The sequence below is a fragment of the Dromaius novaehollandiae genome, unplaced genomic scaffold, assembly GCF_036370855.1.
Source record: "Dromaius novaehollandiae isolate bDroNov1 unplaced genomic scaffold, bDroNov1.hap1 HAP1_SCAFFOLD_41, whole genome shotgun sequence".
Classification (NCBI taxonomy): domain Eukaryota; kingdom Metazoa; phylum Chordata; class Aves; order Casuariiformes; family Dromaiidae; genus Dromaius; species Dromaius novaehollandiae.
The window spans coordinates 1597126-1621934 of record NW_026991492.1 but is presented as its reverse complement, the minus strand read 5'-3'; the positions used below and the strand labels follow the sequence as shown (position 1 = coordinate 1621934).

Here is a 24809-nt window from a genome sequence, read left to right as displayed (position 1 = left end):
TGAGTGTCAGAGCTGTTGACCCCTGTTCCCATGTTCCCACTACTGTGCAGAAGGACTGAGTGCTCTGCAGCCCATGGGCAGAGGCTTCTGCTCCTCACAGCACACTCAGCCAGCATAAACCAGAGCTCAAGCAAGGTGCCTGCTCAGTGATCCTCCCCAGAAAAGAGAGAAGTGATGTGGTGTTTTCAAAGAGAAATGTTACTTTCTTTTTCCTGGGAAGATCTCTCCTAACTTTTCAATGTCGTTTCCTCCTTAAACAGTCCCGAAAGCCCAGTGGGACCAAATGACCAACGGCAGCTCCTTCAACGAGTTCCTCCTCCTGGCGTTTGCAGACACACAGCAGCTGCAGCTCTTGCACTTCTCGCTCTTCCTGGGCATCTACCTGGCTGCCCTCCTGGGCAACGGCCTCATCATCACAGCCATAGCCTGCGACCACCATCTCCACACCCCCATGTACTTCTTCCTCCTCAACCTCTCCCTCCTGGACCTGGGCTCTGTCTCCACCACTGTCCCCAAATCCATGGCCAATTCCCTGAGGGACACCAGGGCCATTTCCTACCCGGGATGTGCTGCCCAGGTCTTTTTCTTCTTTTTCTTATGTTCAGCTGAGTTTTCTCTCCTTACAGTCATGGCCTATGACCGCTTTGTGGCCATCTGCAGACCCCTGCACTACGGGACCATCATGGGCAGCAGAGCTTGTGTCCAAATGGCAGCAGCTGCCTGGGGCACTGGTTTTCTCAATGCTCTCCTGCACACTGCTAACACCTTTTCCATACCACTCTGCCAAGGCAATGTGGTGGAGCAGTTCTTCTGTGAAATCCCCCAGATCCTCAAGCTCTCCTGCTCAGACTCCTACCTCAGGGAGGTAGGGCTTCTGGTGGTTAGTGGCTGTTTAGGCTTTGGGTGTTTCATTTTCATTGTGGTGTCCTACGTGCAGATCTTCACTGCTGTGCTGAGGATCCCCTCTGAGCAGGGCCGGCACAAAGCCTTTTCCATGTGCCTCCCGCACCTGGCCGTGGTCTCCCTGTTTCTCAGCACTGGCACATTTGCCTACCTGAAGCCCCCCTCCCTCTCCTCCCCAGCTCTGGATCTGGTGGTGGCTGTTCTGTACTCGGTGGTGCCTCCAGCAGTGAACCCCCTTCATCTACAGCAGGAGGAACAAGGAGCTCAGGGAGGCACTGAGGAAAGTGATCCAACGGGTACAAGGTCAGCACCAGTAGCTGTCCCACATTCATTCACTCACCAGGATATCTGGCATCAAGGATGTGTGTTGTGCATTTATTTCTTTCTTACTTTTCTCTTTTACATCTACAGTAAAAAACAAAGAAAACTATCCAGTTCATGTCATGTCTGCTCTGGAATCTCTCCTTTGAATCTGACCCAGAGACCATGTTGAAACAGGAAGCCAGGCTTCCCCCTTCATCAGCAGAGGTGGGGGAACCTCAGAGCCCAGTGGTTTGAGCTCCCTCGGATGCCCCCAGTGCAATGGGTTTCCCTTTGCAGTGTCTCTTTCAGCACTGACACCAAGGATGCTCAGAGGCCCAGAGCCAGGCTCAGATGAGCACTGACAGGGTGAGACCAGAAGTCCGATGTCCATTAGGAGAGCCCAGATCTCCTAGCCACACTCAGGGTGTGACCTCACACCCTTCTCCTGCGAGGGTGGCAGAGAGCTGTCACCATGGGCTGGTCCTTTCCCTCTTCAGTGCTCCAATATTCACAGTGGAGTGGGAGCAGAAGGGAGGAGAGTCTGGACGCGGCTTGTGGCGACAGACCCTCTGCTCCTCAGGACCATCCCTACTACTCCCTACATCCCTACTGCCACAGCAGGCATATCCTTGCTGTAGCTTTGGAGTGGGGGCTGCAGCTTTCCTGGAGAGTCGTCCACCAACAGCAGCAGGACTTTCTCTTTTCAAGGCTGTTCTCCTAATTTCCACACTGTCCTGCTGTGCTCTCGTGTGTGTACGTGGCCTAAGGACTCCTGTGACATGGTGCTTCCTTGTGCATTTCTGTGAGCTCAGGCAGGACCAGGCCCTGGGCACCCTTATGCCACACCTGGCCTCCAGAATAACATTTCCATAGTAAAGGGGGTTCTCCTGTGTGACGTGCCTGAAGTCTGGCGTTTCTTCAGAAGATGGAGTCAAAAATATGTTCAAGGGATTGCACCACTGCAGGGTCTGGTGTTCTGCTTGCGAACTCTGTGGCCTCTGGGGAATGAGCTCAGAGTCCCTGGGTGATCTGTTAGGGACCGAGGGTTGGATTCAGAGCTTGTTTCTCGGTGACCAGTGCCAGTGGAGATGGGGAATGGTCTCTGAATCGCCTGTGCCAGGCTGTCCCACAGCTGACAGTGCTGATGAGAGATGCCCATCCTTCTGGAGGGCAATCTGAGCCCCCAGGAGAGCTCACGGGGTCTCCAGGGACAGTGTGTGCCTGGGGGTGGGCAGTGAGTGGAGCCTCACAAAGTGAGGGATGGTCCACAGTGGAGTAACCAGAAGGTAAAGCACTAAATCCAGGTATGTAGGGGGAAACGAGGGCTCTGCAATCGCTAGAGAGGTGGTGGGGACCCAGGAGGCCCAGGGAAGGGGCACTGGAGAGTGATTCCTGCAGCCTCAGTGAAACACCACAGGCTGGAGCTAGTGCCCACCCAAGCACATCTCCTGCCATTGCAGGTGCCCTGGGGTCACTCTGAGCACCATCCATGAGCACAGACAGGTGCCAGCAGTATCAGTGGTGGTGATCCCTGTCCAGCTGGGTCTGATTCCTGCCCTGACCAGCATGGCCAGAGCTGAGTCAGGAGTCACCCCGTGGCCCCACAGCTCACTCACTCTGCAGAGCAGCACCACCAGCCTGGGGCCCTGCAGGGAGCACAAGGCAGGGGTGCAGGAACCACCAGGCCAGCATGGACACACTGACCTGGGGAAAGGCTCTCTGGGAAGCAGGGATGCCCCAGGAGAAGAGCAGGGCAGCATTCAGAGATAGAAAACGAGAAGGAGAAACAGGTTTCTCTGGTCACCAGCCCAAAGCAGGCTGCTGTGTCCCTGGGGCAGCAGGAGTTGCTGGAGAGGTTGCAGGCAGACAGGGAGGGAGATCTGCTGGGCACAAGAGCAGGGGAGGCAGAGAATGTCCTGCCTCATTGCAAGGCCTCGTCCCCCTTGCCAGGGAGATGCTGCCCTTGTCCTTGGGCCTGACCTGAGTTATGCCGTGGACAGGCCTGTGCCTGGCCCTGCAGCTCTTGGATCCTGACCTGACCCTGTGCCCATCCCGCTGACCTGACTCCTCATCTTTACCTTGCACCTGCCTCCAGACTACAGTCAGGGAAGCCCTGGCAAGGGAAGCTGGGATTGAGCAGATCCCAGAGAAGGCTGTAGGTACAGAAGGTGACTATATATGCCCACAGCAGCAACCCTTGCCTGACAGCCAATTTAAAGGTGCTCCATATGGGAAGCAGAGGCAGGAGCCGAGGGTGCTGGCAAGGCAGGCAAGGCAGAGCCCCACCGACGGGAGATGCCATTTCCCAGTGCCAGCAAAAAAAACAGCAGAGCAGGTTTGGGGATGGTACCCGGTGTCAGGCACAGTCCAGCGATCACCAGACAAGACTGTAGGGCTCCAACCCGCCCTGCTTGGTGCGGGAAGTTGGGTGGAGACCTCCAAAGGTCCCTTCCCACTGAAACTCCTCTGTGACTCCATGAATTCTTGTTCCTCAACCTCTGCTCTGGCATGTCTGGCAGGGGGATGAGAGCTACTAGAGCAGGGCAGAATGAGCCCAGCTGGGAGAGTGTCGGGGGGAAGATCCAAAGGTGCCTGGCTCAGCCCCGGCTTTGGAAAACTCCCTCATGCATCGGGAGAGGGTCCATCTGCCTCTTCCACCCTGCCCTGTGCTCCCCTCCCCTCAGCCAAGGTGGAGTCCAGCATCGCCTGGGGACTCTCTTCCCCATGAAGAGGAGAGGGAGGGCCTTCCCCAGCCCCACACTGCCTTTCCCACCCCCAGCCTTTGCAGTTGCATGTGCCTGGCTCTGCCCACTTGCTTTCACCACAGTCACGGCTGCACTGGAAGCCCATGAAAATCCCGGAGCTCCACTCCTGTCCAGTGCCCCAGCCATGCAGCCAAGGGCAGGGGTCCTTGCTCAAATTTCCCTGCTCCTCCCCATGCTCTGGGCACCATTCATGCATGGGAGCTGCCTGCTGGCATTTTGCCTCTTCCAGGCCCTTTCCAGCACAGCCCAGACCCTCCCCAGCTCTCCCCACCTCCCCTGCCCTCTCCCCAGCCCACCCAGCAGAGCAGCCCAGGCTGGGGTGGCCCCACAGCAGTGCCTGTGGCAGGGGGCTGCAGAGCTCTGGGCACTCACCCCACAGCCCCAGCCCCTCTGACGGGCACAGCAGCTGCTGGGGGGACAGGGAGGGGTGTCAGCCTCCCCATCAGCCCCACACCTGGGGACCAGCAATGGCACAAGGAAATGGAGGCCAGGCACTCCATGTCTCCACTGCTCTCGTGACCAGAGATCCTTGACCCTGGCTGCCTGCAGCCCCTCTGGGCAGCCCCTCTCCCCAGCACAGCACTCACTGCCCACTCCAGGCACACGCTGGCCCTGGAGATTTCCTGTGCTCCCTGGGTGGCTCCATATCCCTTTCCAGCAGCATGGGCATCTCTCACCAGCCCTGTAATATTTGAGACAGTCCCCAGCAGAGACCTCTTGACCACTCACCGCCCTCAGGGTCACTGGGCCCCCACAGGGGAGGGCTGAATCCAGCCCACATTCCCTAACACATCACCCTATGAGCACATCCTCCTTAGCCCATGGAAAACCCAGGCACAGCAACAAGGTAGTAGAAGGATGGAGTGGACGACAGAAGCAACAGTGACTCTTCTCTCATAGACTACTTCTAAGTGGGGATCTCATTTGTGGGAAGTAGTAAGTCAGCTAAATAAGCAACAAACTCCCACAGGAAGTCCCATAGATAAGGGGTTTGTGTCAGCAGCTGCATGAATTCCTGTTAAAACAGAAAGAAAACCCTATCAAAGTCCTGGAGATGAGGCTGTGGTTAAACATCCAACTCAGGGATCAATATGGGTGACAGTGCTCTTTTACCATGGAAAAGGAGGATGGGATGCTGTAGACACCGAAGGGAGTGAGTTAGCCATAAGTGAAGCTTGGATTATGTCCAAGACCTAGTTGTCTACTCTTGCAGGGAAGTGTGGTGTTACCTGCTAACCGTGGGAACACTGATACCTGGAAAAAAACACCTGAAACGTGTCTCTAACAGGTTCTCTCTTTTCACGTTGCCCATGGGACAACCTGGTTATTGAAGATCAGTCACAACTCATCTTTAAAACTATAGTTACAAGAGAAATACCATCTGTAATAGCACGAGGTCAAGGACTGATAGCCATAACATTACACTGACCCTAAGATCTAAAGTTGGTCTAAATGTAGCTATATGTAATCACACACGGGATGGGAAGCTGCACCTGGTCATGACAACAGAGTGAGATGGGTACTACAGACATGGAAGGCAACAAAAGCCATTGTAATGTGACCTATGTTTTTGACCAAATCACCACACAAGTTACTGGTTAACTTCTCACATGACTGAACAAATGATGGCTTTTTTTGGATCCATCTAATAAATCAGTACCACTTGGAGTAACCTTCCATCAACTTGACAGCTTTCTCAGACAAAACACCAAGGTTACTCAACATCTGTTGGAAACTGGAAAACACTTGGAAAGGGAAGGAACGATGAAATATGATACAATGAACTGATTTGGTTAGTAAACGTGTCCAGGGACAGAGCAGCCTGCCCTGAGCTGACACACATAGAAGCAGGTTTTCATTTATTCCTCCCTGCAAGCCTACAATTGTTCCTTTGCTCTTCTCGAGAGACGTCCCTGTTCTCCAGAGAGCCTCTCCTCAGATCAGTGTGTCTGTGCTGGCCTCGCCGGCCGTTCCTGCACCCCTCTGCTGTGCTCCCCAGGCTGGCGGTGCTGCTCTGCAGAGTGAGCAGCTGTGGGGCCCCGGGGTGACTCCACACTGGTCGTGCTGGTCAGGGTAGACCCGGCTGGCCCAGCATCACTGCACCTGACAAACCCTCCCCAGGTGTCTGTGGCTGTGGAGGATGCTCAGAGCAATCACAGGGCATCTCAAATGGCTCAGGATGGGGTCAGGTGTGTCATTAGATCCAGCCATGGGTTTTCACTGTAGGTGACATGAACTTCTCCTGAGGCTGCCTTCCCTGTGCCGGATGAGCCCCCACTGCCTCTCCTGAGACTGCAGAGCCCTGATGTGGTGCATTCCTCGGTTTGGCCCTTCACCTTTGGGTGACTCCACTTTGTTTTGGGAGTCTCCACTCACTGCCCATCGCAGGCACGTGCTGTCCCTGGAGATCCCCTGTGCTCTCCGGGTGGCTCCATGTTCCCTTCCAGAAGGATGGGCATCTCTCACCAGCCCTCTAATATGTGGGACAGTCCCCAGCAGACACCACTTGGGCACTCACCCTCTCCAGGGCCACTGGGCACCCACAAGGGACAGCTGAATCCAGCCCTCATTCCCTCACACATAACCCCAGAAGAGTTAGTGCGCCTTAGGCTATGGAAAACAAAAAGCACAGCAACAGGGCCTTTTCAGGTGCAATTCCCTGAGCACATTCTTGGTTCCAGCTTTGGAAGAAAAGCCCAACCTTCGGTCACTGTGCTGATGAAATCCCCTTTTATTACAGAGATGCTGCAAGGGAGGCCAGCTCTGACACAGTGGTAGGCAGATTTACAGAAAGCCTCTGGGTCAGACAGATGGGGTTTGTGCCTCTGGAGAAGAGAGATGAATTCAGACATTGCTGAACAAACACATTTATCACAGATAGAATGCCCAAACCACAAATGTTCCCTGAGATCTCTTGGAAATCACTTGTGAAGAGAGATGGGCAGCTTATTGCTGATGAACTAGTACCACTTGAATCAGTTTCCTCAGTGCCTCCTTGAGCTCCTTGTTCTTCATGCTGTAGATGAGGGGGTTCACTGCTGGAGGCACCACCGAGTACAGAACAGCCACCACCAGATCCAGAGCTGGGGAGGAGATGGAGGGGGGCTTCAGGTAGGCAAACGTGCCAGTGCTGATGAACAGGGAGACCACGGCCAGGTGCGGGAGGCACATGGAAAAGGCTTTGTGCCGGCCCTGCTCAGAGGGGATCCTCAGCACAGCAGTGAAGATCTGCACGTAGGACACCACAATGAAAATGAAACACCCCAAAGCTAAACAAAGACTAACCACAAGAAGTCTGACTTCCCTGAGGTAGGCGTCTGAGCAGGAGAGCTTGAGGATCTGTGGCACTTCACAGAAGAACTGGCCCAGGGCATTGCCTTGGCAGAGTGGTATTGAAAATGTGTTCCCAGTGTGCAGCACAGCATTGAGAAAACCACCGCCCCAGGCGGCTGCTGCCATTTTGACACAAGCTCTGCTGCCCATGATGGTCCCGTAGTGCAGGGGTCTGCAGATTGCAACAAAGCGGTCATACGCCATGACTGTGAGGAGATAATACTCTGCTACAAATAAAAAAAAGAAGCAAAAGACCTGGGCAGCACATCCCGAGTAGGAAATGGCCCTGGTGTCCCACAGGGAATTGGCCATGGATTTGGGGACAATGGTGGAGATGGTGCCCAGGTCGAGGAGGGAGAGGTTGAGGAGGAAGAAGTACATGGGGGTGTGGAGGTGGTGGTCACAGGCTATGGCTGTGATGATGAGGCTGTTGCCCAGGAGGGCAGCCAGGTAGATGCCCAGGAAGAGCGAGAAGTGCAAGAGCTGCAGCTCCTGTGTGTCTGCAAATGGCAGGAGGAGGAACTCGTTGAAGGAGCTGCTGTTGGACATTTGATCCCACTGGGCTTTCAGGACTGTCTAAGGAGGAAAAGACATTGACAAGTTAGGAGAGATCTTCCAAGGAAAAAAAAGTAGCATTTCTCTTTGAAAACACTGGACTGCCTCTCTCCTTTTTGGGGAGGATCACTGGGCAGGTACCTTGCTTGAGCTCTGGTTTGTGCTGCCTGAGTGTGCTGTGAGGAGCAGAAGCCTCTGCCCATTGACATGCAGAGGAGTCAGTCCTTCTGTACAGTAGGGGGAACATGGGAACAGGGGTAAACAGCTCTGGCACTCATAATTTCTGTCAAATAAAATCTGTTTGTCATACGGAATGGCTTTTCAGTGGAGGGCAGAACTGAGCACACAGAGGGTGGGATGGGGCCTGTGAGCACTGACTGGGAAAAGCTGTTTGGACAGAGAAACAGCTCCCAGCAGGGACAGCTCCAGGCAGCAGAGATGGGCAGGCAATGAGAGGGAACTGCTAACAGAAACATTGTGGGCGGATGGAGTTGAGCAAGTCATGGTCAGTCCCTGCAGTGCCGACACCTCCCTCAGTGAGCTCAGTTCTGCCCTGCAGAAACCTACCAGCAGCAGGACACTGTCCAGGGGCATCCCCATGTTTGCAGGTGCTAAGGAGCAGGTCAGCTAAACCCTGATGAGGGCAGCAAAGGGGAAGCTGGTGCTGTCTATGGACTAAGGGATGGGTGAAGGGACCTTCAGAAGTTCCTAGCACACACACTAGCTGCTCTTTGAAACTGTTAACGAGTCTCAGTCTGTTGTCCAAGCCTGACAGCTCCATTCCCATTTTCCCCTTGCCAGGTGGTAGCAAAGTTAAGGCATCATCTCAGGAAATTGGCTTCTCTTTCAGGAAATCCCTGCCTTCACCTTCCTTTTGAAAAGTCCCCTCTGAAATGTCCTGTGCATGAGCTAGAGCTATGAGCAGCCCTGACCCATGCAGCACCCTCTCAATAGGAGAATGAACCTGCCCTGATGGGGATTGATCCTCTCAGCCAGAGCTTCTCCCTACTGTGTTGTGAGAAGTTCCCTGGGCAGGCTGAAATGCTGACCCTCGCAGGTGACAGTCACTGCCCTGGCAATGCAGAACTCTGGGTCGCAGGGACACTGCTCTGACTTACAGCCCTGGGCAGACCTGGGTGCACACTCCAGCTTCTCACACCTGCAGCTTCCCTGGAAGAAGGGAGCAGGATGCCCTGTCCCTGAAATGGTGTGGCAGGGAATCCCTGCTCTGAAACACCTCCTCCCCCTGCTCTGCTGCAATGGACAAGCCAGGAGAGATAAGCTAAAAATCCTCTCAGTCATGGGATGGAATGGGTTTAGAAGATCCCTCCAGGAACCTCAGTAGTATCACCCTGCAGCCAGAGACTTACCGTGTCAAGGGCTGTGAAGATTTCTCCCACAATCAGCTCTCCTCTGTCCTCCCACTCCACACTGCCTTGCACTTCTCTGTCTTCTCTCTTCTTATGTCAGAAAAAGCAGGCAGAGCCCACAGCCCTGCTGCTCTTTGCAGAGGAGCTGCTCCCGGACGGAGTTGTCTCTCAGCAGTGCTGCCAGGTTGCCATAACCCCTTTCGGTCCGAAGAGCCTGGGTCCGCTCAGGAGCAGGGGCCCAGTTGCAAGCACGAATTTCTCTGTCCCTTGTGCTCCCTCCTCCTGGGAAATGCTCACTGCAGTAGACTAAATAATCACCTACGCTCCCTCTCTGAACACTGAAGGGAGACTGATTCCAGCATTGCAATTTGTCTCATCAGAGCATGGTTATCTACAAGAGGAGGAAACATCCCACTCTGGAAGCCTCTATCCCTATCCCTTACCTAGGCAGGACACCTAGAAAAGGGGCACTAAGGGAGTTCATTTACCTATGATTTAGGTGTTGATTCAGATAAGTCAGTCTGGGCACCTTAGGCCATGTTAGATACCCCTGAGGTGGAGTGGGATTCAGATCCTTCCTGTGAACTCCACAAAACACAGAAGGTGGGATTACCCTTACCAAAGCTGAAGTGCGCACAACACAGGTGTCTGCATGCGAGATCCTTGTCTAAGCTTTACTCACACACAAACACCTGGTGAGATTCGAAGAGACAGAGGGGGTCCAAGACATGTGCCAGTGCCTGCTTGTTCTTATGGAGAAACTATTAGACCCTCCATCCTTTTAGAGCATCAGGTGGGGGCCAGGTGAGGAATTTCCTTGGCCATCTGAAATGATCGTCGATGCCTCCTGCAACTAGAGCTCCACTCACTAGGAAGCTGAGACACAAGCAGATCCACACAATGCAGACAGCTAATGTAATTCAGCGCAGACCTTTGATTCAGTGACATGAAGAGAGGACACAGGCAAGGCCATGTGTGAAGCCTGGGGTGTCCACCACAACTACATGTCCCTAGCAAATGTGGCATGGAACCCACAGGAAAGCCATGTCCTTTTGGAGCGGTTGCTGGGAAAGCACCCCCGGGCCTCTCCGGTTTCCTACCTGTACCCAAATGACTGAATCTCACCACTGCCTTTAGGCCAAGTCCATCCCATCTACATCCAAGCATGCTGCATAGACGGGAGGCACATCCCGTCAAGGCCTCCACTCCACTCTCTGCACTCTCAAACACTTCTGACTGTTCTCTCTGTGAACAACTTCTCACTCCCAGATGATATGAACAGGGATTGTGCTAATGATGACCTTAGGGTGGCTGCATCGCAGGCTGTCCAGGCCCCAGAACTTCTTCAGAGGCACCTTGTCCTTCTTGGAGATCAGTTCACCTCTGTCACTGGTCCCAAGGTGCTGCAGAGTCAGCTCAGGCAGCAAACCCCTCTCCTGGCATTCCTGCACAGCCCAGCTCTGTTTCTCCCTGGCCTTGGACACTGCAGGGTTTGCTCTCTTAGTGGGAACCTCCTTTCACCATCACATTGCCACCTGCTATCCATGCCAGCACATCTCTGCTCTGAAGTGGGGCCACTGCACACATGGTGCCTTTGGCTCTTGACGACATGTTTCACCATGACCAGTCTGCGCTCTGTGCCACAGCTGAGGCTCTGCAACCCAAATATACACAAATACATGGAGCCTGGGGCACAGACAGGAGCAGATGGAGATGCACAAGCCAGATGGGCAATAAGGGTGATGCTTTCCTGGATCTGGAAATTACAAACAAGGGGGAACTGATCAGGGATGGGATAGTGTCAGCCTTGCCTACAGCTACCATGAGAAAGTGGAGTCCCAGATCCTGAAGGGAGAGGGGAAGGACAGTAGCAGAGTACAGACCCTGGACTTCAGAGACTTTGGCCTCTTCAGGGGGCTGGTGGGGCGTCTCATGGGAGTCAGCTCTGAGGGGCACAGGAGAAAAAAGAAAAAAAAAAAAAGAAGAAGAAGGAATCATACAAATCACAAAAATCCCCCTCCCCCAAAGACCAGCATATTAAAAGAAAACAAAACCAAGAAGGGTAAAATGAACACAAGGCATTGTAAAAGTTGAAAAGTGTAACAAAACATTTTCTTTGTATTGGATCATGTTCTCAATTCCTTTCTTTTTCAATTTTTATTGACATTTTCTAAATATGTCTTCTGTAATCAAGACTATACCATGACAGAGTTATTCTGTGTCTCGCACAACATCCAGTGCCCCTGAAACAACTCCCTCCCCAGGGCTGTCCATGCCACCCCTCACTCTGGACAGAGCATGTTGCACCCTGAGGCATTGAGCTCTCTCAACTGACAGAGGAAAGCACGGTGACCATCTTCAGTGAAATGATCTATTTTTGGATGACCAAATTTGCACAAATCTCAACATACCTGTGTTACAGTGACATCTTAAAGGAGTCCCTGATCATCTAGCTACACTCCCTTTTCATTCCCAGCAGGGCAAATGAAATGTGGTTCTGTCTGAGGTGACAACAGGGATGAGACTGATCTCACCCAAAGCCAGACCCCATCAGTGCAGATACCTATGTCTAATCCAGTTCTCTGGACTTCCCTTTCCAGTCAAGGGAGAGAAATAAAGTATCTCACTGTAATGGAAATTAGGCTAACCGGCCACCATAACAGGGCCTGACCCCAGGTTCCCGCAGAAAAGTTCAGAGCCAAATCAAAGCAAATTAAATAATTAATTTTTAATGATGCGTGTGCAGTAGTTACAGCTCGAGCTGGGTGCCTCCAAAGAGGGACCCCGAACAAAGAAATACCTGAGCAATTATAGCTTTTTCCAATTAAGTTTCCCACCCCTCATGTGGTAGTTCAGACCAATAGTAATTTTTAGGTCTGGGGTCTCCTGCTCCTTATTGGGTCTCATCGTTGTCCCTAGGCAGGCTGTTTTTCTCCCTTATCTTTACTGTTGTGGTTTCTGCAGACGGTTGTACCTCTGTTCTTGTTGGGTCTTACTGTTGTCTCTCAAGGTCCTGAGGAGGAGGAGGAGGTGATTCCAAATCATTACAATGAACACTGCCCCAGCAGTGAGCTGAGGCTTTGTCCCTCAAGGTCCTGATGCCCTGCACTGGTCTTATTTCAAAACCTTGACACCCTCCCTTTCGGAGTGTGAGACGCAGGAATGCAGACTGCTTGTAACTTCCTTATCTTCCCAGCTGGAACCAGCTCTGAGGCCCTTTTCTTCCTGGACTAAGTAAAAGTGCATTATTTTATCTGAGTGCGGCCTAAGGCTTCAGCAAATTTAGCTTCTCATGCTAAGCAAGTTTTATAGAAGTTGTGCTAAGCGGCTACCTCTAGACAGTTTCAGTTCGCTATTCCTTAACAGCACCGCACATGGTGGCAGCCAGGGCACCCCCAAAGGCCCCAAAACACACACACAGACCAACTCTCCAGCCCTTCCATCCCTTTCCAGTCCTCCAAGGCCTTGCAACAGGCCCTTCCTCTCAATAGCCAGGCACAGCCCTGCACTGCTCACTTCTCACCTCCAGGAATCAAAGGAGACAGATGTCCTTCAGATCTGAGAGAAAAATCTCACAAGCCCCCTGGTATTTTGGTGGGACAGAATTTTCTGCAGCACACAGACACGGGAAATCAGATTACTGATCTCACTGCTCACACCAGCACTTCATTCATTTAGCAGCATAAAAATTGTAGGTGGACTCCTTCATCCACCAGTAGCAGGCTGTAAACCTATACTTAGCAAGAAGCACAAAGTCAAACTCCATGTCTACATTTACCAGAGAACATCATCCACATTTTAAATGTAGCATTACTAATTCACCATGATGGAGTGGAATAAGATTTGTATCAGACGGTGTGGAATTTTATTGTCTACTTCTGCTTGATTGATCAGTTGCATTTCTATATTGCTGTAGAGCTCCGCAGGTGTCAACCCCTCCTCCCGGCACACTCACCAAACCCAGAAGTGACCTCACTGCCAACATCCAAGCCATGGGCCTTCTCCTGGCCTATCAGCTGCTCAGATAGAAGTGACCTCACAAGTCCATACCCCAACCAGGTGCCTGCTGATGGCCTATGGGCTTCAGAGGCAGAAGCTGCCTTGAAATAACATGCCCTGCCATGAACATGCTGCTGCCCTGCCAGGTACTCTGACCCAGGAGACCTCACAATCTGCTTCCACACCCATCTACCTGCTGCTGCCCTACCAGGGACTCAGGCAGAAGTGACCTCACAGGAAAATACCCAAGCCATTAGCCAAGTGTGAGCCCTGCAGAGACAAGTGACCTCATAGCGACTCTCCCAGCAAGGTGCCTCCACACAGTCTACCAGGCACTGAGACAGAGCTGAGCTCACAAACGTCTCTTCACCACGTGCCTGCTGCTGGCCTCCCTGCTGCTCTGGAGGAAAAGACCTCCAAGTCAGTTCCCAGCAAACGGCTTGCTACTGGCCTATCACAGACGGACACACAACTGATCTCACCAGCACATTCTCCACTTCACAGCCTGCTGCTGGCCTATCGGCTTCTCACCCAGAAGGCACCTCACAGGCACCTTTACAGCCAGGCGCCTGCTGCAGCCCCAGAGGCTGCTGGGACAGGAGGGACCTCCGAGTCAGTTCCCAGCCAGGTGCCAGCTGCTGCCTGCCAGCTGCTCTGTCTGCAGTGACCTCTCAAGGCACTTCCCAGGCAGGGCCCTGCTGCTGGCCTATCAGGGACTCAGAAGGAGATGACCTCACAGTCCCCTTCACAGCCATGTGCCTGTCCCTGGCCTACAAGCCTCTGAGACAGCAGCTACCTCACGATAACTTCCCCAGCCATGCGCCAGGTCCTGGCTTATCAGCTGCTCAGGCAGAAGTGAGCTCCAAAGCCCAGAGCAAAGCCACGGGCCTCCTGCTGCCTGTCAGCTACTGACCAAGAGCTGATTTGACACTGGGGATCTCCTGGCCCAGCTCTCGCAGACAGTCATGACCTGAATGGCCTCCCTGATTCACCTTGTGGCCTCACAACGATCACAGTGCAGCAAAACACCCACAATGCACCAGTTACTGCCTGCCCCAAGAGCACATCAGCTCCTGCCTAGGTAGCACCTACACCTGGCCCGGGAAAATTAGCAATTGCAGAAAGGCCTGCAAGTAATTCTGGGCAACATCTCCTAACAGGAGGATTGCATGGGAGCAGCAACCATGGAGCTGGAGACAGCAGGGCCTCACGTCCCAGGCAGAGGCAGAAGCCTTCCCGCAACTCCCATGTCTGGTTCCTGCCCCAGTGCTGAACACACCCAGCAAATCCTCCACACCCCCAGGACAACAAGCACTCTCCTGCTTGGGGCCCTGACACTCTGAGACACGGGCAAGGACTGCGGCCAGGGCATCTCAGCGGGGGAAACCAGCAGAGCCGGGATTCAGCAGCTCTGCAGCCCAGCCTGGGAGCAGGGCTAATGGCACCAGCCAGGGCAGCACTGGCCGCCCAGCAGCTGCCAAGGCCCTGCAGGAGCCCAGCAGCTCCCAGCACAGAGCTGCTCTGCAAACACCCTCCCGGCTGCTGCCAGGGCCGCAGGGCTGCGGCCCAGCAAGAGGCCCGGAGCAGCCGCAGCGGCTGGGGCCCAGCGGGACCCGCAGGGACAGCCTCTCTGCGAGCCCTGGGAAACGCCCTGTTCAGGCCAAAAGCAAGCCTGGGGCAGGGTCCTGGGGAGGCCACCAGCAGCCTGCTGCACTCCCATTGGCTGATGGAGCCATCAGTCCAACCCAACCCGCCCTCCTCCCCTTGCTGGCCAACAGGAGGACAGCACTGGGGGCGATGCCATGGCAACGCTGCAGCCCTGTGTGACCCAGCGGGCAGCTCCTCCCCTTCCCTTCCTTTCCCTCCCCTCCCCCCACCCCCACAGTGGGGCGCCATGTTGTGGGCAGCAGCGCGGGGTGTGGTGGGGCATGGTGGGGCCTGGGGGCAGCCAGGCGCCGCTGTGCCCGGGCAGTGCGGGGCCCCGGGGCCTGGCCGCTGCCCAACAGGGGCTGGGCACTGTCGCAGGGGCCCCGCGGGGCTTCTGGCTGCCCTGCGCCCGGGGGCCGTGCCGGGTGCAGGGAAGCAGCCCTGGGGCTGGTGCTGGTGCGGGGGCCCTGGGCATGGCTGGGGTGCCGGAGCCTGCAGGCAGCATCTGGCAGGGCAGGGCCCTCTGTCCCCTGGGGCCCTGGCCCCCTGCCTGCAGCAGCCCTGGGGGTCAGCAGCTCTCGCGCTGTGCCCGGCAGGGCTGGGCCACGGCCAGGCAGGGGCTGCTCTCTGCGGGGCTGGGCTGGGCCCTGGCATGTTGCTCCACAGGGCTCAGGATCCTATGGGGGCACAGAGCAGTGATGGGGGGCAGCAATGGGGAGAGCAGCTCTGGGCCTGCTGGTGGTGTAAGGCCTGGAGGAGGGGTCAGGTAGATGGCCCTGTTGGACCCCCCCCCCCCCCCAGCACTGCCCACTATGACTCAAAGAAGAATGCTTGGGATCAGCCAGGACTTGTGGGGTGGCAATGGCACCCCCACCTGTTTCCAAGCTGCTCTCCCAAGCATGTTTTCTTCTGGGTGCAGAGGTTTGATGGCAGTTTGTGGGACGACAGAGGCTGTGACCATCTGAAGATGGCACCTCTGAGGCCAAAACATTCTCTGCCAAGCTGCAGGCAGAAGAGGCTCCATGGGGAAGAACAGAGGTTCTCCCAAACAAGTAGGCTACTAGGATTTATTACAAGGTGAAGGATCCATTTCCAGCAAGGGCATTTCCAGCAGGCTCTTGAGAGCCCCACAGAACTGCAGGACACCCCAGCCTCTGGATTGCAGCACACCTTTCCTCTCAGAGCCAGATCCCAAAGGGGGACCCACTCCCAGGGAAACCCAGACATGGATTGTCCCCACCCCCACAGGATCATTGGGGGTCAGGGCTGAGCCCCAAGACCCCAGGAGTCCTGGCTGCCACATTGTCCCCCCAGCCAGTCAGGACTCTACAACAAGGCTCTCTTGGCAGCCCCCACCCTGTGCAGCCAGCCCCACAGCCCAGGATCCACAGCCCTTTTTACAGTTAACAATCTCTGTGCGACCCCTCAGGAAGGAGCTCCCAAAGCCCTTACCCTCATTGGAGAACCGCAGGAGCACTGGGAACAAGGAGCTGTGGTCTGGGCTGGTGGTCATGGACCATCAATCCTCCATCTTGCTTGTCCCCTTGTCCTTGGCTCGCTTCTCCAGACGAGGAGGAAGGACGCTCTTCCCATCTCATTACACAACACTCTCTGATGTGCCCTTGCTCCTCTGCCTGTCAGTGAGGGGCCCCAGCATGGCTCCCATCCTCTCTCCTTGCCACAGAGTGGCTCCAAAGGGCAGTGGCAGGCAGCACATGAGCGGTGCCCAGCAGTGACCAGGCCTTGCAGGGAAGTGAGGGTACCCCTGTGGCACCATCAGGGAGACCTCTGTGTGAGGTGGCACATCCCACTGTGACCTCAGCTCATGTCATCAGGGGGCTCAGGAGGTCCTTGCCATGGAGATGGCACAGCCAGGGAGAGAGCAGACAGATTTCCCCTCATATCCTTGAAAGCAGTCACCTCCCTTCACCCCAGTTATTTTCCAGAACTTGCTGATAAATCCTTCAGGGATGTCTCCAGATGGTGTCAAAGGCTGTGAAATATCTATAATGGCACAGTGGAGAAGTCACTTCTGCACCCCTGCACTAACAAGTCTCTGCCCTGGGCAGACCTGTGCGGGAACCCAGGGCTTCAGGGCTGGTTTAAGGTTTGGCATTTTTCAAAGCCAGGATCAAAGTCATGTAGGATGAAAAAGCACAAAGCGTGGCCACGGGCTGAGATGCTTTGGTGAGCCTCAAAACTGGTTTCTGCTGTTGATTGGTCTTTTTGTCGAAGTAGGTTGTAGGACAATATGGGTGAGGACATGGCCTTCCTCCTTTAGGCACCAAAGCAGGCTTTTTGTTTTAAAAGTCCTCAGCAAGGTTTCTCCATCTGCAGTGCTTAAGATGAAGATGATAGGGCAGAGAAGAGTCAATGTGCCCTTAACACCCATCATCTGGAGGGCCAGCCCAGGGAGCAAATCTGGGGAAGTTTTCCCTTTTCCCATGCATTTTGCCCAGCTTTCCTTCTGGCTGAGCCTAGGGAAAGCCATTTCTCCTGCCTCAGCCTCAGCTGGACCTTGGGCTTTTCAGTGTCACCTCAAAGCAGTGCTTCTTGCCTGGGGGTCACTAAGGCTTCTGGCACCCTGGACATATCTAGCTGCCACCCAAGCTCTCCTGGGGGTCTGTACAACCCTGGCACCCTGGATCTCCCACAGTTATGACCCTGGCCATCTCAGGACATGCCCACACACTGCAGGGCTGCTGTCCAGGCTCCAGTGCAGAGCCTGTCAGGCAGTGCAATGCCTCAGGACCTGCAATTGGGATCATTCAGAAGTTGGTGAGTTGACCAGCTCCCACCTCAGCAGCTGCTGAAGCTTGAGAACGTCCCTACAACCAACCTTCCTGCTCTTCCTAGTCTCTGCACAGTCCCAGGGTGACTCTTGCAGAAGGGAGACTCCATCCCCCTTGAATACTGTCAGAGACAGGGCTTTCCAAGTCACTGCCAAAGGAAGGACTCCTTTACTTCTTTGGGTTGCTCATCCAGCCTGTGACACCTCCTCTGTGACGCTGTGAGCCCAGCTGTGCACCCTGAGGTCTCTGCCCTGTCTCCTCGGTGTCTGCCTAAAGTGTTGCCAGTGCACCAGGGCCATGGGAAGTGTTGCTTTAGAGAGCTCACTTGAAGCTGTGACATGTTGTGGAGCTGAAGGCCTGACAGAGGCTAGCCTGGGATGTGGCCATGCCCCCATGCTCCCTCCTGCTCCTGTCCCGAGGACCCAGGAAGGTCCCAGAATTGAGAGCAGTGGGTTTGGTGTGGGTGGGCTGGGTTTCCCTTGACATGCCTGAGTCCTGCCTGGGTTGCTCTGAGGGCCCAGTAAAATCCCTCTTCTCTAGGGGCTTGCATAGAGTGTTTTCCAGACTTCTGTACAGAAACATAACTTGGCCCAAGATGTCAAAGAGCAGCACAGCCCCCGGCATGGTCCAGGACCCCCAGGAGCTGTATGGCTCTCTCTTCTGTTTCCACATGTCCTGATTAAATTAACAATTTCTAAAATCCCCTTTACAGCACAGTCTCTGGACATTGTAACACTGTAACTCCTTCCATCACTCTCTGTTCATTCCCATACAACGCTGCTGATTTGCGCTTTGGGGAGTTTAAAGCTTGCTCTGTCTTTCAGTAGTTTGTTCCCATGGGCAAGTCTTTCATTCTGTTTCTATCTAGCATTTCCCATCTATCCAAAACATTTCTAGTCCATCTGTCCCTTGTGGACCTCATTGGAGGCAGCTTAAACTTAGCATAAGCTTGAGAAGTGTAATTATTTTTAGGAAACTGCATCATGATTTTTTTTTTTTCCTGGCTTGCAATTAAGAAAATTTCTTCTGTGTCTGTTTGCAGCTCGTTCTCTAAGGAAAGCAGGTGGGAACTGGGGCATATGAGCTTCAACATTCAGTTGCAGACTTCAGTGAAAAAAGTTAGACTTTAACAAGAGCAACGCAAGTCCCAGGTGGCTGATGAGGGCAATGGCAGGGTTGGGGAGATGGGGAGGAAGATTGTCCATACTCTGGGACACTGCTTTTCCTACATGTCCTGACTTCCTTAGGAGACACTCTGGATCTATATCATTTGGAGAATGTTGCTGTCACTTATTGTGAAAGCTGAATAAGAATACTAATCATAAAAACCTTAAAAAGCAGAAATACCTTTACACTATGCTCTAACTGAAGTCACTATCATTCCGCTACACTGCTGAAACCAATTAGCCATACATTACTTGAAGAAAATTATAGAGAGAGACGTGGTTCATTGGGGCTTTTTGCATTGTAATGAGCCCCAAGGTATATCTGGTGCTGAGTCCATGACCCTCAGCTATTGCGAGGAGATGGAGCAAAATGTTGAAGTCAAAGTCAGAAGCAAATCCCAAACTGTTGTAGAGCATGAATAGATCCCACTGAGGGCCAATACCAGCAAAGACTCACTGGGGGCTGATTAGAGCAGAACATTGCAATCACCAATTACAGGTAGGCAAAGGAAATGTGCAGGTGGCTCTGATACCATGTTAACCCTTGATGTGTTTTTCAAGCAAAATGGCCAAGCATGGACACTGAGAGCCTGGGAAGGGAGATCCTTTCCCACACGTGTTTTCCATGGCTCTTCCTGGGGTCAGTGTGCAGGTGGGAGTGTGCAATGCTGAGTGCAGGACAATGACCTGAGACCTGCTGGGCTCCCCAGGGGACAAGGGGACAACGAGGCCTTGCTGTCTACTCATAGGCCTCAGTGGCAGAGACACTAGCCATAGCAAAGGGGACAAAGACCTCAGTTCTTTTGGAGGCTTTCAGCCTTGGCATTGCCCTCGATCATCTCCACCACAGGCTGTCCTAAGCTGTCCCAAAGCTGCGCCTCTTTCCCTGCAGCCTATAGACACCCCACCTTGCTGTCACTGCAGAATCTGCCCACTGTTTCTGATGTCCCTCTGTCCTTGCTGGCTGCTCCTTGAAGCACAAAGCCAGGGGCTGATCATGGAGTCCCCCTGGGTGTCCTGTTGTACCACAGCACTACCCTACAGGTGACATTCTTGTCACCTGAAGCGCAGTCAACCTGCAGTTTGTGGCCCTTCCCCCTTCTCATGCTGCTTCCCACTACCAAGAAAAGCTCCAGCATCTCTGAAACCGCCCTGTCACAGGCAGTCACAGGCAATGACTGTATTGGCCTTAGCCTCCACTTCAGCAGACTAAAGCAGCCCAGGTCCTTCAACCTCTCCGTACAGGCCATGTGCTTCATGAGCACAGCCCCATCTTGGCAGACCTCCTCTGGACCCTCTCCAGTTGCTCCCCATTCCTCCAGCACTGGGTATCCCACAGTGGGACACACTGTTCCAGATGTGGCCACACCAGTGCTGAGTCGAGGGGGATAAGCACTGCCCTTGCCTGGGTGTCCATGCTCTTCCTAATTCAGTCCTGTATGCAGCTGGCCTCATCTGTGGTGAGCACGCATCACTGGCTCATATGGCATCGCTCGTGAGGTCCATGGCCTTCTCCTCACGGTCACTCCTCCTCCGCCAGTCAGGTCTCTGCCTGTCCTGATGCACGTGTTGTTCTGCCCCACTGAGGAGCCTTTCAAACAGGACAGGATGTGGGGTATACCTTTGCATACCCCACCTTTACCTGGCTTCCCAGTAAAGCATGACCCCTTCATGAAAACCCTCAGAACTCCATCATCCAAACAGCCTTTTGCCCATCTGGATGTCTACTGCACATCCACTACTCTCCTCTCCTCCACAAGTGCAGGTCTTTTATCACAGAAGGCAATCAGGTGGGTCAGGAATGATTTACCTTCAGGAAATCCATGCTGACTGTTGCCAGGCACCTTCTTCATGTGCCCAGAAATGTGATCGGAGAGGATTTGCTCCATGACACACTCCTCACCAGAGTGAGTGTGAATGGCCTGCAGCTCCCTGGTTTGTTCTTGGGGCCTTTTTTGAAGATGAGCACAGCATATTCCTTCTCCTCCTTATTCAGACCTCCCCTGATCTCCACAACCTTTCCAAGATGACAGAGAGCAGTCTTCCTGTCATAGCAGCCAGCTCTCCCCATGTCCATGGATGCCAGCCATCCAATCCCAGAGACTTCTATGGGATGACTTCTGGAGACTTGGGCACTGCAGGTTGGTTTTCTCCTCAGGACTCCTGACTTGAGCCCACAACAGCTGACAACAGCTCAGGAGACCTTGTTGGTGAAGGCTGAAGCCAGGAAGGACTTGACTTCCCCAGACCGATCTACATCTGCTTTTGCTAGGATCCCTGCCCCATTCTGCAGTGAGCCCACATCTCCTTGTTGATTCTCTTGCTGTCACTGAAGCAGTAGCAGCTCTTCTTCCTGTCCTTCCCATCCCCTGCAAGTGTCTCTGTCCCAGGGGAGCTTTGGCTTCCTTAACACCATCCCTACTTTGCTGGACAGTATTTCTAAACTCCTCCTTTGCAGCCTCTCCCTTCTTCCCCTTTCCGTATGCTGCCTTATTGCCCTGGAGCTCACGTGTGAGCTCCCTGTTTAGCCAAGCTGGGGTCCAGAGATGTCTACCAGCTTTACAAACTGTTTGTGTGGAGCATTCTTGTGCCTGATGGATGTTGTCCTTACCTGCTGGCTTTCCTGAGCTCCTCTGCCCTTCAGAGCTGCCTCCCTTGGTCCATTCTATGGAAGGTCTCCATACATCCAAGCTACGCCTTCACACATAGGGAACCCCCTCCTCATCTTCTGTGGTGGTCTCTCCTGAAGAACTTGCACCCTGCCATTGAAGGACTCCATCATGTGAGTGGTCCCACCACATCTCTGGTATTCCAACAATGTGGCTGTTCTGTGATAGCATAAACATCTCCAGTTGCTCCTGCCTGCACCCCAGGCTGCATGTCTTTGCATATATGTTGGCTTCAGCACCTCAGCTGTGGTGCCTGCTGAAGATTTGTCTCAGGAAACATGTTACCAAGGACCTCATGTATGCAAAGGCTTTGATTGCAAGTGGTGACATGCTGGCATGGATAGCAGGTGCAATGTGATGGTGAAAGGAGGTTCCCACTGAGAGAGCAAACCCTGCAGTGCCCGAGGCAGGGAGAAGCAGAGCTGGGCTGTGCAGGAATGGCAGGAGAGGCGTTTGCTGCCTGAGCTGAGTCTGCAGCACCTTGGGGCCTGTGACAGACTTGAACCAATCTGCAGGAAGGACAGGTTGCCACTAAAGAAGCCCCTGGGCCTGGGCAGCTCGTGATCCAGCCACCCTAAGGACACCGTGAGCCCAGTGCCTGTTCTTATCATATTGGGGGGTGAGAAGACATTCAGGGGAAGGAGAGCTAGAAGGGTTTGAGAGGGTAGAGACTAGAGCAGAGACCTTGATGTGATGTGCCTCTCCCATTTATGAAGCATGCTTGGATGCAGGCAGTGCAGATTTTGCCTAAAGACAGTGGTGGGATTCCTTTGTTTGGGCACAGGCAGGAAACCTGAGATGCCCTGGGACACTGGCCCAGCAACCACTCTGAAGGGGCATAGTTTTCCTGTAGGTCCCATGCTGTATCTAGTATGGACATGTGGTTGTCCTGGACACCCCAAGCATCTGAAATGGCCCTGCAGGCCTATTTCTGTGTCACTGAATCAAGTGTCTGCACTGAACTACAATAGCGGTTTTTAGCATTGGGATCTTCAGATGTCTCAGCTCCCCAGTGAGATGAGCTTTAGTTGTAGTAGGCATCCAGGGTCATTTGAGACAACCAAGAAGATTCCCCAGCTGGCCCCCACCTCATGCTCCAGAAGGATGTGGGTCTTCTAGTCGCTCCATTAGAGTAAACAGACACTGGCACATGCCTGGGACCACCTCTGTCTCTTCCAATGTCCCCAGGTGTTTGTGTGTGAGCAGTTGACTCCCACCCTCCATCTCCAGTGATTACAATTGGGGGGTGGGGTTAGACAAGGAGCTCCCATGCAGACACCTCTGTTGTGCTCACTTCAGCTTGGTAAGGGGAATCCTGTGTGTTTGTGGGGTTCACAGGAGGGAACTGAATCCCACTGCATCCCAGGGGCTTCTAAACTGGCATGAGATGCCCACATTGACTCATCTGAAACAACACCTGAACCCTGTGTCCATGATCTCCCTTCTTGTCCCCTTCTAGGTATCCTGCCTAGTAAAGAGATGGAAATAGGGGCTTCCAGAGTGGGACATTTCCACCTCTCATAGATAGCCAACCTCTGATGAAAGAAACTGCAGTGTTGGAATCTGTCTTTCTCCACCCTTTAGGAAAGGACAATGAGATGATTATTTTAGTCTACTTCAGGGAACATTTCCCAGGAGGAGGGAGCACAAGGGACAGAGATATTCAGGCCTTCAGCTGGGCCCCTGCTCCTGAGTGGGGCCAGGCTCCTGGGATGGAGGGAGCTCATGGCAACCTGGCAGCACTGCCCAGACACAGCTGTGTGCAGGAGCAGCTCCTCTGCAAAGAGCAGCAGGGCTGCGGGCACTGCCTGCTGCTGCTGACATGAGATGAGAGAAGGCAGGGAGAAGTGCAAGGCAGTGTGGAGTGGGAGGAAAGAGGAGAGCTCGTTGTGGGGGAAATCTTCACAGCCCTTGACACGGTAAGCCTCTGGCTGCAGGGCAATGCTACTGAGGTTCCTGGGGGGGTCTTCTGAACCCAGTCCATCCTATAATTGGTAGATTGAGTCATGAATTCCGTGACCTCTGGCAGGACAGGTTCATTCTCCTGTCAAGAAGGTGCTGCATGGGTGAGGGGTGCCTCCAGCTTGAGCTCAGGCACAGGTTATGTCCAAAGAGTCTTTTCAGAGGACGATCAAAAAAAGGCTAATTGAAAGGGAAGGAGTTTTCCTTCTAGTAAAAGCTCATTAGTACTACTAAAACTAGAAAAAATACATCCTAATTCTGGCAGGGAGAAAAGAAGAAAGAACTTTCTGGTTTGACAAGGAACATGGACTCCCAAACCTTCACTCTCAGAGATCAATAGGTCTGTGAGAAACTCCAGCAAACCCCTTCAACCCCACCTCAGCCTACAGACAGCACCAGCAGCACCTTTATTGCCTGATAAGAGTTTTTCTGACCCACTCCTTAGGACCTGTGAGAACAGGGATACCTGTGCCCAGTGCCCTGTCCTGGGTGGTTTCTGTAGGGCAGAACTGAGAACACAGAGGGTGGGATGGGGTCTGTGAGCACTGACTGGGAAAGGATGCTGGGACAGAGAAAGAGCTGCCAGCAGGGACAGTGCCAGGCAGCACAGATGGTCAGGGAGTGAGAGGGAACTGCCAAGAGAATCATCATGGGAGAATGGATTTGAGCAAGTCTTGGTCAGTCCCTGCAATGCAGACAGCTTCTTCCGAGCAAACTTCCCACGTCTCCCCTCCCACCCAGCAGAGCCTCTGCCCTGACAGCCATGGGGTCCAGGGCATGAGCCCCCTCCTCTGCAGCCAGACCTCCAGCAGAGGAAAGGAGCCTCTCTCCTGCCACGGGCCTGCTTACTGCTGCCTCACAAATGGGCTGAGAGCGACTGCCCTGCAATGTCACCGTCTGTGAGGTGGCATGTCCAGCTGGGTGAGGTGGAGGCTTTCCCAAGTGCCCATCTGTCTCTCTCTCCTTGCCTGCCTTGGCAGCAGGATCATGATGTTGCTCCATGCTGCTTCTGTTTTTCTCCCGGGCTCCTTGGGGTCACTCCCTGGGAGGGGGGGGGGGGGGTGCAGCTGCAGTTCTGACACCTGTCTGCAAGTTGTGCAAGAGATGGGTCTGCTTGGGAGTGGGGTGTCCGCAGCCTCCTTCTAACCTGTGTGACTCCAGAAAATGCAGTCTGTGGGGCTGGGAACTGAGCTGACTCTCCCTTAAGGAGAGCCCATCCTCAGTCCTGATGGTCCTTTGACCATTCCCCTGTCATGTCCTGCCAGACTTTGAGCTGCCCTCCAGAAGGGCACCGCTGCTTCATAGCATCTCTGTGATGTCCGAGAGACCCATGAAGAATCTGTAG

At 53.8% G+C, this 24809-nt stretch overlaps 1 protein-coding gene across 1 annotated transcript; it reads left to right on the top strand.

The window, feature by feature from the left end:
• The first annotated feature begins 451 nt into the window (after positions 1–451).
• Positions 452–23026, top strand: LOC135326949 (olfactory receptor 14A16-like). The gene is made up of 2 exons (XM_064504591.1): positions 452–1199; positions 22962–23026. The coding sequence occupies exons 1-2, from the start codon at positions 452–454 to the stop codon at positions 23024–23026; spliced, it is 813 nt and encodes a 270-aa protein (XP_064360661.1).
• The last annotated feature ends 1783 nt before the right edge of the window (positions 23027–24809 follow it).